General features: G+C 39.4%; 1 protein-coding gene across 1 annotated transcript in view; it reads right to left on the bottom strand.

The window, feature by feature from the left end:
* Positions 1-3,185: 3,185 nt before the first annotated feature.
* The window catches only part of LOC131252251 (pentatricopeptide repeat-containing protein At5g04810, chloroplastic), a 73,670-nt gene continuing 64,027 nt past the window's right edge, over positions 3,186-12,828 (bottom strand). The window contains exons 7-10 of the mRNA XM_058253062.1: positions 7,977-8,405; positions 7,601-7,896; positions 4,815-4,944; positions 3,186-4,133 (exon numbers count right to left, since the gene is read on the bottom strand). Coding sequence (XP_058109045.1) covers positions 3,576-4,133; positions 4,815-4,944; positions 7,601-7,896; positions 7,977-8,405 — 1,413 coding nt within the window. The 3' untranslated portion in view covers positions 3,186-3,575. The remainder of the gene's footprint in view (positions 4,134-4,814; positions 4,945-7,600; positions 7,897-7,976; positions 8,406-12,828) is intronic.

Below are 12,828 nucleotides of genomic sequence, written 5' to 3' on the forward strand. Positions count from 1 at the left end.
TTTTCTTTTTGAGATTTTTCTTTTATTGTAATTCTGTCAGACTGTGTGTAACAGAGTTCCATTAGTGGGCCTTCGTGTTTGCTAAATGCAGACCCACATCAGGCTCGTCGTATCCTAGAAGTGGTTTGCCTGTAACCTATCAGCATACTCAATTCACTTGAGTAAGGGCAAATAACACATCAAGGATAGCATCCTAGACGTGCTTTAGCATGTCCTTATTTCAGATCTTAGATTTTTCGAATTCCATATTTTACAGAAATACAAATCTGTAATTTTTCAATAGCAACATCTTTTTTTTGTGTTACACTTTATATTACTAGTAAATATTATTATTTTAACCACTTAATAACATTATCATATATATATATAGATATATATATATATATATATATATATATAGATATATATATATATATATATAGGCTCACACACAACTAGTTGGACATCGCAATGCTCATGCATTGAATAAGAAAATTTCCTCATTTATATAATCAATATGCTTACGTTGAGGGATTATAGAATGCCTGTCATAGATATGTAAAGTGACATAGTGTCAAAGATCTAGGCCATTCATCAGTTAAGACTCATTAAAAAGAAATTATGTACCAAAAACTAAGAAACTAGGCTTGTAAGGAAAGTACATGTGAAAGCACGTATGCATGTTAAATCTGGATCGTTGGACTGCTTTTAAATTATGGAATATCCCAAAAATCAGCCGTATACAGAACTCAGATGGGCCATACCATCTAAAATCATGTGAAGACATCGTTAAAACATATAAAAGCACTTGGTGGGGCCCACTTGAAATTTGCATGTGTCTGAAACTTAGTCTGAACCCTCATCCAAGTGGGACACACATAATGGATGGGCTGGATTTGCAAACCACATCTCGGTGGGCCCAAAAAATGATTATGAACGGCTCTCCCAGCTGCGTGGTCCACCTGAAACATTGATGGACCTGCTTTTTGAACCTTAGGTGTAAGGTGAGGTCATCCACCTGATGTTCGGGGTAGATTTAAAATTAACACCATGGTGGGTTGACCCGAACGGGCCACTCTTTTCCAAAGTTTAAATCACTTCTCTACCATTATTACGAGGATTAATTACCAAAATAACGCCACTTCTCTTCTCTGCCAAGCATTATGAGCATTAATTATCATCTTAAATTACGCCCACACGGACTCCCACATCTGATTTTCTATGGGGCCCCTCTGACATGTATGTGAGATCCACTCCCACCATTATATGTATAATCCAGTTATAGACACAGAGCCAAGAAATTAGGCTAACCCGTGATTCAGATGGGCCACACCAATCGAGGAGGGAGACATCCGCCCTTGATTTTTATAAGGCCCTTCATAACGAAACTGTGAAATCCATTCCATCCATTAGATGTCACACCAAAAGTAAGCCTGGGTTCCAAAAATCAGGTCCATACATAATTCATGTGAGCCACACCAAAGGAAATAGTTTTGTGGGTGAAACTTTCCATGTACAATGCTTCCAATCGTGTGGTTGACCTGAACTAAGGATGGGGATGAAATTTGAGACCTTGATCTAATATGGGGTGACATGTGGGGTCGAGCACATAGTACATTTTCCCTACATGATGGATGTACTATATATATATATATATATATATATATATATATATATATATATATATATATATATATATATATATATATATATACATGGTTAAATTTCGAGTCAAGTCAACTCAAGTCTTTGAGTCAACCCATCCTGGCTGAACATCAGAATGAGTCGAGTTATCAAGTTTTGAACTAAGTTTCTCTTACAAACCAAGTTGAGTCAAGATATCAACTTTTGAACTAGTTTCTCTTTTTTGAGAATCTCACCAATCTCATTAAAGTCACCCTCCCTCCCCGGGTAGCAACAAAAGTTTAGTTTTGGACATATTGCTTAGGACAGACAACTGATTTTGCACACAACCAAACTCGGAAATGTGGAGGGAGGGACCACCGTTAGAAATTCATTGTTATTCTTGCAATAGCTCTAGCTTACTTATTTCCATCATAGTATAAACCAGATTATCCGGATGTGGTACATATGCCACTTGTGTGACATGTGGCAATTTGCGACAAGTGCAACCATCCAATTTCAAGTACTGGAAATGGAACACATTCAACTTTCAAGTGCCCTTTATATGCTACATGTTCTATCAACATTGTCAAGTGCCCCACATATGCTACCATCCATCTTCAAGCACCCCGAATGTCACATATTGCCAAGTTGTCCATGTTCATGTGCACACATGTTCCAAATAATCCTTATCCCGAAGTGCTTGACAAACAATAATGCATAGCTAGTTAGGGACAACACAACATGTGAGATAATAGAGCCGGGGCATGGGGTGTTTGAAAAGAAATAGTGAAGCCGAAAAATGTTATGATGGTAGGAACATAGCACATATAGAACAGGGAAGAAGTATGGAGAGAGCATCCAATTCCAAGTTGGAAAGGGAGACAGAATACAGTTTTGGAAAGATGCTTGGCTTGATAACTCTCCCCTAGAATTTTGGTGTCAGGTATTACTTTACGTAGCCAGTGAAGGGGAGGTAAAGATCCAAGATTGTTTTGAGAGTGTGGGAGAATGGGTTGGCGTAGACATTTTCCTGTTTTGTGGCCCACTTGAGCTTCAGATCTACCTTGCTTTTGGGCTGATGTCGTAACCTGAGCTGGTGCAACAAATATATGGTATGGATTTCATAGTCATCAAAGTGGGCCCCACAGAGCCTCTGTTGTACGGTCTCCCTGCTACTACAATCCGTGCTGGCTACACGCAAAGAGAAGTTCAAGCCAGCTAGTCACATAGAAGAACTGAAAAGATGTGGGTAAAATCTAAGCCATTGCAAGGCTTTTTGTGGGTGACATCTTAATCGCACGCCAGATAACAGTCACATTTTTCAGTTCTCCATGTACCCCAGACTTCTTTTAAAATGTCTCTCCACGTCCTTTGAATATTCATAGTTTGCCCCCTACGAAACTAATTGTGGGGACAAATTTGTCCAAAAGCTGCTCACTTCATATATAGTATGGATATGTAGTCGTGCTTGAAAGAACATTTACAACTGAGATGTCACAGGTTCTCTTTTTTGGAAAGGGCACCCTCTGTATAAATAAAGCCTCACGGAGGTGCATCAATTAAGCAGATTTCAATCAGCATGAATTCAAGTAAGCTTCTATTCTTCTTTTTCTTTTTTCCCAAAATGGAGGAAAGCTTTAGCAAACAGAAAGGGAAAAGATTCAGAAAATAAGAGGCAGAAATTTACAGGGAAATGAATTTAATTTAATTTCTAGAAAGAATGAGAGAAGCAACTGATCTTGACAGCATATGCATGAACAAAATGACAGAGAAGAAAATGAAGAAGTATGTCAGAGCATGGTTCATATAGCAGAAAAGTGAAAAATGTCTCAATATCGTACCTCTGTCAGATTCATGCATACCAAAAGTTGGGAGAAGAGACCAGCATTTTTTTTTTTACTGCTTCTGTAGCCTCCTTGACTGCATACACAATACAGCTCGAAATCCAAACTCCCCTGCATGCATATGAACTAGAACCAGAACTTGTAATCATCATCACCACCACCAACTTGAGTACCATCAATGTCTTCGTCGTCATCGTCGGCTTCTTCATAATCATCACCGCGATAACTATACTCAACATCATGATCAGTATCAGCATCATCATGGTCGGTTTGGTTGGAATTCGCATCCAGAATTTCATGTGAATTCCAGGCAGGGGGGAAGGTCTTCTGCAAGGCTTCAGTAAGTTCCCCGCCCGTTCTCTCAATCTTGCATAAGCACTTAGACCAATGAACTGCAGTTCCCATGTCGACAGTTAACCCTAGTTCTATCATTTCTCTACAGATTGCCAAGATCCCTGAGTAAATATAGTCTTCAGAAACGGTAGCCCTAGACAGTAACGATGTCATCAGGCAATGGTATACGGCTTTGTCTGGCTCCAATCCAGCCAGCTTCATTTCTTCGAAGCACCTAAGGGCCTTCTCCGGAAGTGATGCGCGAGCCCACCCATGTATCAATGTTGTATATGTTTTTACATTAGGCTTCATTCCTGTAGTTTCCATTTCTTCAATCGCCCTTGTTGCTCTCTGTAAAGTGAACACGAATATCATCTAATGAAAAGATTATCTACAAAATCACAACGTTCTTCCTCACAAAAACACTCAAGCTTAGACCAGCAAGCTGCTAAAGACGAGGAGTAGAAACACACATGCACGATATTGTAATGGAAATTTTTAGTAAGACTATACTGGCAAGTTATTACCAATCCTTGCCATAATCAATATCATGAGACTTCGGAATTTTAGAGGGCATTCCATACTCGACGAGATTGAATAGAGCTACTGAGCACTGTCTGTTCAAGGAAGAATGCTCCTCAACAGGATATTAGTTTTGCAAGATCATTTTGATTTTGCACAAGATAATAGAATTATAGTTTATATGCCTCTGTAGTCCGTATTATGTATAATCCATCCAACTAAGACATACTCAGAGAGTGATGAAGTAATCAGTGATCATTTTGAAAGGATGGTTGGTCACTTTCCAGAATGACATGTCATTTCTTTACTGAAAGGGTTAAGGAGCACGATAAATACTAAATCTAATGGAATTGGTTTTTCTTAGTAATAAAAGTGACAAAGTAGAAGAAATAGTGAACTAAAGAGGTGTAACTTTGGTGTCAAAATTGATCTAGCAAGTGACATGGATGAGAAGCCCAAATATTTCATAGTATAAACTGGATATGTTCTTTTTCAGATCATAAGTATTACCAGCATATCTCCAGCTTTGCAACACGCATTTATGAATGACGTGTATGTATGGATGGTTGGAAGAACCCCATCTTGCTTCATCTGTTGCATCAGGTCAGCAGCCTCCCATACATCACCTCTTCGAGCCCATCTAAAGAACAGAGGCACTAATGTAAGACGGAAAGCTAAAAGAAGCAAGGACAGAAGAAAAAAAAAAAAAAGAAGCGCATCTGGGAACAGAATCAATTTCAAACCAAGATAAAATTTTAGAAGATGAAAAAGCCCTACTAGTTTTGAAACTTAACTAGCATGTCAGCACAAACTCTGGGCTATGCAAGCTTATCGTGTTTTAATAACATTTGCGAAAAAAAAAAAGGGGCCCCATCTAGATGACTTCCAGTAACCTGGTTCGAAATTGAAGACATCCCGGCGTGCTTCAAAAGAATAGAATAGCAGGAGATGGACTGCGTATCATTTCTGAACTAGGCAACTACAATTTTTAGAGATGATAATGGTAAAAACCATAACCTTTCATTATGTAGTCTGCAAATAGACAGTGAAGAACTACGACTGATAAATTCCACTAGCACATCCCTAGCCCAGGTAACGGTGGACAATCTGTCCACAGTGAGCAGCTGTTCATAAAAAATTTGCAGGCTACAATAAGAACTGTTTGGCCTACCCAAATAGCTGGAATAAGGCTATGGTGATAACTATTATTATAAAGAACTTGTCAAAGTGGCTTTATCTGGACCCAGATAGTTGCACAGACTCTAACAAGGTGAAATCAAGCTCTTCGGTAAGGTATGAGGATTTTTTTTCACCATCATTAACCTAATTGTGGCATGAAATTCTCAACATATGATCACATAGGCAAATGGACAACAGGCATATTTAAGAGAAGACGAGCTTGGTTGGTGCTTTCTTTCATCAGTGACAAAATCCAAGATGAGATGAGCATCAGGTACCCTCCAAGAAACATCCTATTTTGTCATATAGGTGGTGAAGCTAATGAGATTGCTGGTACTAGGGAAAGAGAGAATGTTGAGATTGGCTATCAGCATAGGGAATCATTCCCTCCAATAGTTAGGCTCAATGTTTCCTTCTTATTCAAAGTTTCTGTTAACTATAAGAAAAACGTAAAAACATTTTTTAAAGTGAAAGGATAAACATAGTTCCCACCACATGTATAGCCAAGCTACTTGAAGAGAAGAGAGAGCACATAGGCGTCTTAAAGGCAAGAAAACTTCTATCGCACTAGAATACAATAGAACTTACAACTTGGATGCTTACAAATGAGGGCCTCTCCCCCTGTATTAGACCTAAGATCCTTCTAATTTCCTTTCATGGATAGCTAGGATGATGCCATATGGCAATCATCAAACAGTTAGGAATAGTTCAGAAAAATTCTACAATGCTCTACACCAATGTTTTAAACATCGACAATATCAGCCGATATATCCCACGATATATCTTGTATCCCACCCATGAGATACGAAACGCACAGGTAGTGCCGATATATCCCACATGTTCGAGCTGGTGAGCATTTTCAATTTTCGATCCTTTTTTTTTTTTGTTGAAATTATGTTAAATCAGTGTCAAATGGTTATAAATCCATTGGTTCTTCATGTAAATTGGATCTTTGATTTTGATATCCATTGGTTCTTCATGTTCTCCATTTTTTATTTTTTATTTTTGAATTTTTCCTTCAACCAGCTATTAATTGAGACTAATATCGTAGTATTTAGGAAATGGGCTGTAACGGCTGTTAGACTCACATCGTAACAACCAAAAGGCTGGCTGTTACAGCCACCTTTATCATTATTGAACACCTTGAATCTAATCTTCTCTAGAATCCTCTACATTCTATGTACAAAACCTTTTGGATATAGTTAGTGCCAAAGTGGTAAGTCCATAAGATGGGACATGGAGATAAAATGTCTGCAACACAATGGTTCAACTTTTCCAATTCAGACTGCAGCAAGAACTCAAAATGTTTGTGCCAATATTTTTCTTGTATTTCTGATTTTGCCATGGATAGATTCTCCCTGGATTTCAACTAGCAATTCGCAAGTGTCAAGTAAAACATAAAAAACACAAAGGGCATCTTAACAGTTTAATATGATGTATATGATTTTTTCATGTGCTGCATTTCAAAAGATTGAAATTAATTTCATCAGAAGTTATATTTATGTCAGGCTAACCATTTCTCCTATGGATTATATATTTTAAATGCAAAGAAATAACTTATCAAGGATGCTTATGGATAATGACGCTTTAGAATCAACATTTATGGATCTCTGGCTATCTTTTAAAGATATTTTGCATGCAAACACATGTCAGCCTCTAATAATATAGAAATATGCTAATATTTTATGGAGCTTTGCTAAGTCCACGCTTGTGTACAAGACAGCTCATGCACATGCCACCAAATGTGCCAGCATGCATATAGATACAAGATTCAATCCATCCATCACAAAGGTACCACTATACTGATGTCCTGTCCGAAAAATTAGGTTTGTCCTGTAACATGATGGGCCAAAGTTTACGAAACAAAAGTAAGGCTGAAAACAACTTGGCCGAAGTTTTCTAAGCTGTCCACCTGTTCCTGACAAAGCGGCCCACCTGATAAGTAGACCAGTGTGATTTTTGGGCAAAACATCTATATGATCAGAACCACATTATGGACGACTTAGATATTGCACCTATCTACTGCATTAGGACATGTGGCCTGTTGAAAGTATGCCTTGTGCAATGGTGTGGGCTTAGCAAAACTCATATTTTATGTAATTTAAAATCATCCATACCCGTCAATTAATATGTTATAGACGAACGTATCTCTTGGAATATTTTGTGCACTCATTTCCCGTGTGACTGCCAAAGCGCTTTGCATCCGGCCTGACTTGCAACAAGCCTTGAGCAATGCCTCATAGGTGAACACATCAAGCTTCAGCCCTTCATCTTTAATTTTTGTAAAATACTCGAAAGCTTTGCCAGTGTCACCTAGAGACGCATAACCTTGCATGATTGTTGTGTATGTACATTCATTGGGAGTAATGCCAGCCAGTACCATTTCGTTAATTACTTGAACAGCCTTCTCCATCTGCATAACATATCAAGAATAAGTACAGTTCTCGAAGTTAATGACAAATAATACTTGAAATAGCATCTGCATAATTTTACCTGTCGCTTTCCAATAAGGCCACGGATGAGAACATTGAAGGTCTCCACAGTGGGAATGCATCCACTCTGCCGCATCATATTGACAATCTCTAAAGCTCTTTTCATGTCTCCAAGTTTTGCTAAACCACGTATGATTGGAGTAAATGTTCTAGATGAAGGCCTATGCTTCTCCCTCTGCATTTCATCAACAATACGAATTGCTCGATCCATGTTGCCCATCTTACAAAATGCATCGATAATGTTATTATATAGTACAGCATCAGGCTTCAAACCCGCTTTTAGCATATCCTCAAAAATGGCAAACGCATTTGCAAAATCATTTTGTTTCACATAGCCACTGATCAACATTGAGTATGTCTTGCTGTTATGTTTTATGCCACATGCTTCCATTGATTTGCTAATCTCTAATGCTTTGGAAACCTTCCCCATCTGAAACAGAGACATCCAAGTTGTCACAATGATATTCAGAATCAAAAGGTCACATGCTATGGTAATTGAATGTTAAGTAATGTCAATCAGGACAGCAGGGACAGCATAGATGTCAATCAGGACAGCAGGGACAGCATACATTTAGCAGGGACAGCAGGGACAGCATACATTTAGCAGGGACAGCATACATTTAGCAGGGACAGCAGAGACAGCATAGATGTCAATCAGGACAGCAGGGACAGCATACATTTAGCCATAATCAGGACAGCATTAGCATATATTTAGCAGGGACAGCATAATCAGGGCAGCATTAGCATATATTTAGCTATAATTAGGTCCTCTAATTATGGCATGATTGTGTCAATCTTGTACAGTTACTGATTGTATATATCTTGTACAGTTATTGTTTCCTTGTTTGTTAGCCTAGATTGATGTTAATGGCTGCAATTCAGCCTTGTAATTAGCCTAGAGTTTCTATATAATCAGAGGAACCTCACAATGAGGACATTCAATCCAAAATACTTACATGGTATCAAAGCCTTCTATTACCTGTTCTGAGATTTCTGGGTTGGGTTGGGACTAATCTGTTAGTCTTCTTGGCTGTCGATACCTTCAAAGGAAGGTGTAGATAATTCTGGTGGGTTATAAACTGCTGTTTGGCAGTTTCTGTCGAGGGTAGGAAGTTTCTTTCTTGCTGGAAATTTTCATTTTGGGGTGATTAGTGGCTGTCGGCGTGTCCAGTTCTTGCTGGAAATTCTCATTTTGGTCTCCTTTTATTTTGGACTTGCTGGTTGTAGGCTTGTTTTTGGACTAGGGGTGAGGTGGATTTAGTATTATCAGTCTTTATTACTGTGTTCCGGGCACCATGTCTACTAGCAACTCGGATTCTTTTGGTGTGCGCTTCACGGGCAAGAATTATTCTGCCTGGGAATTTCAATTTCGCCTATTTGTCCTGGGGAAAGAGTTATGGGGTCACATAGATGGAAGTGATCCAGCTCCTACTGAACTGTCTAAATTGGCTCAGTGGAAAGTGAAAGATGCTAGAGTCATGACATGGATTTTAGGATCTGTTGATCCTCTGATTGTCCTAAATCTGAGGCCATACAAGACTGCACGAGATATGTGGGAGTATTTAAAGAAGGTTTACAATCAGGACCACACAGCCAGACGCTTTCAGTTGGAATATGAGATCGCCAATTACACTCAGGGCGATCTCTCCATACAAGATTATTTTTCTGGGTTTCAGAACTTGTGGGGTGAATTTACTGACATTATTTATGCTAAGATACTAGTTGCATCTCTCATTGTTGTTCAGGACGTTCATGAACAGAGCAAGAGAGATCAGTTTGTAATGAAGTTACGGCTAGAATTTGAGGCAACTCGTTTCAATTTGATGAATCATGATCCTCCTCCCTCTTTGGATGTGTGCTTTGGGGAATTACTTCGTGAAGAGCAGCATCTTGCAACACAAGCTACTTTTCAGCAGAACCGCATGACCTCTAATGACGTCGCTTATGCAGCTCACGGGAAAGGCAAGGGTCGGGATATGCGGAAGGTCCAATGCTTCAGCTACAAGGAATATGGGCATGTTGCTGCTCACTGTGCCAAGAAATCTTGCAATTATTGCAAGAAGCAGGGACATATTATCAAAAACTGTCCGACTCGTCCCCAGAATCACCAAACTAATGCCTATCAAGCTGCGGTGGGTACTTCTGCTTCCGCTAATTCCTCTACAGTTGGTGAATGGTGATCCCTTTGTTCTTACTCCTAAAACTGTTCAACAAATGATTATTTCAGCCTTTTCAGCCTTAGGGCTTCAAGGTAACAGTACACTACCATCTTTACCTTGGCTTGTTGATTCTGCTGCGTCTAATCATATGACTAATTCCTCCAACACTCTTACCAATGTTCGGCATTATCATGGCTCATCGTACATTCAGATTGCTGATGGTAGTCAGTTACCTATTCATGCTGTTGGGGATATTAATTCATTAGTTAAAGAAGTTTTTGTATCTCCTGAGCTTTCTACTAGTCTCATTTCCATCGGACAATTGGTTGATAACAACTGTAATGTTGGGTTTTCTCATGATGGTTGTATTGTGCAGGATCAGGTATCGGGGAAGATACTCGCGAAGGGGCCTAAAGTTGGACGATTGTTTCCTCTACATTTTTCCATTCCTTCTTGCATTTTTTTGGCTTGTACTACTGTAAACAATAAGGGTGAAGTATGGCACAAACGTTTGGGTCATCCTAACTCTATTGTTCTATCTCATTTAGTAAAATCTGGTTTGTTGGGTAATAAAGATCAATTTTCCTCTCATCTCTCTTTTGATTGCTCAACATGTAAATTAGATAAGAGTAAATCTCTTTCCTTTCCTGCTCATGGTAGTCGTGCTGAAAGCTGTTTTAATTTGATCCATAGTGATGTGTGGGGTATTACTCCTATTATATCTCATGCAAATTATAAATATTTTATCACGTTCATTGATGATTATAGTAGGTATACCTGGATTTATTTTCTTCGTTCTAAATCTGAGGTATTTTCTGTGTTTCAACAATTTGTGGCTTATATTGAAACTCAATTCTCTTCGGGCATTAAAGTGTTAAGGTCCGATTCGGGTGGTGAATATATGTCTCATGAATTTCATGCCTTTCTCAAGCTAAAAGGAATCATTTCTGAGCGTTCTTGTCCTTATACACCTCAGCAGAATGGTGTTGCTGAACGTAAGAATCGCCACCTGTTGGAGGTTGTTCGAACGTTATTGCTTGAATCTTCAGTTCCTTCTAAATTTTGGGTGGAAGCCTTATCCAAGGCAGTTTATTTAATTAATAGCTTGCCTTCAAGTGTCTTGAAACTCCCTATTATGGTCTTCATCATCAGCATCCCAACTATCTTGATATGTATACTTTTGGTTGTGTTTGTTTTGTTCATTTGCCATCACATGAACGACACAAACTTTCTGCCCAATCTGTTAAGTGCGCTTTTATGGGTTATAGTAATTCCCACAAAGGTTATGTGTGCTATGATCCATGCTCTAACAGATTTCGTATTTCTCGTCATGTTGTTTTCTTTGAAAATCAGTCTTTCTTTTCTACTCATGTTGCATCCTTGCCTGAGATCAATGTTCTTCCTCATTTTGATGACTTGACTCTTATTCCTGAGCGATTCAAACCTGGATTTGTGTATGAACGCCAACGACCAACTTTACCCCTTCCTGAGCCTAACGCGACATCTGAACCTGTTCAACCTGTTCCTTCTGCAGCTGATCCGGGTTCTGACATTGTTCCTCGCCGGTCTACTAGAGTCTCTCGTCCTCCTAATTGGTATGGCTTTTCTCATACGTCTTTTCATGTCACTTTGTCCTCTATTTCAATTCCATCATGTTATTCCAAGGCTGTTAAGCATGAATGTTGGCGTGAGGCGATGGCCGAAGAACTTCGAGCTCTTCAGGACAATCACACATGGGATGTTATTCCTTGTCCGACGAATGTTAAAGCCATTGGTTGTAAATGGGTTTACTCGATTAAGCTGCGTTCTGATGGTACTCTGGATCGCTATAAGGCCCGGTTGGTTGCACTTGGTAACAGACAGGAATATGGGGTGGACTATGAGGAGACCTTTGCTCCAGTCGCCAAGATGACTATAGTACGGATGGTTATTTCTATTGCAGCGTCCCAAGGCTGGCCACTTCATCAAATGGACGTTAAAAATGCATTTCTTCATGGTGATCTCAAAGAGGAAATTTACATGGCCCTGCCGCCTGGCTTGACCTCCTACTCTTCTTCTGATGTATGTAAATTGAAGCGATCTCTGTATGGGTTGAAACAGGCTCCCTGGGCATGGTTTGATAAGTTCCGATCTACCTTACTTTAGTTTTCCTTTGAGCAGAGTCAATATGACTCCTCTTTGTTTCTTCGTAAGACCTCTGCTGGTATTGTTCTTCTTCTTGTTTACGTTGATGATATTGTTATCACCGGGACGGATTCAGACTTGATCACTTGTCTACAGCAGCATCTTCGGGCCTCGTTTCATATGAAGGATCTTGGTCCTCTTACATACTTCTTGGGGTTGGAAGTTCACATGGATCTTTCTGGTATCATTCTGAATCAACATAAGTACACACAGGATTTGATTGCTTTAGCTAGTCTTCAGGATACTTCTTCTGTGGATACTCCTCTAGAAGTAAACACGAAGTATCGTCATAAGGGTGATCTCTTGTCTGATCCTACTTTGTTTCGACAGCTGGTAGGCAGTTTGAACTATTTGACTATTACTCGGCCTGATATTTCCTTCGCTGTCCAGCAGGTTAGCCAGTTCATGCAGACTCCACGCCATCTACATTTGGCTGTTGTTCGTCGTATCATCCGATACCTTCGAGGATCCCCTAGCCGTGGGTTGTTCTTTCCAACCGGCTCTCCTCTT

This window comes from Magnolia sinica, chromosome 1 (genome assembly GCF_029962835.1).
Source record: "Magnolia sinica isolate HGM2019 chromosome 1, MsV1, whole genome shotgun sequence".
In the NCBI taxonomy this organism is placed as follows: domain Eukaryota; kingdom Viridiplantae; phylum Streptophyta; class Magnoliopsida; order Magnoliales; family Magnoliaceae; genus Magnolia; species Magnolia sinica.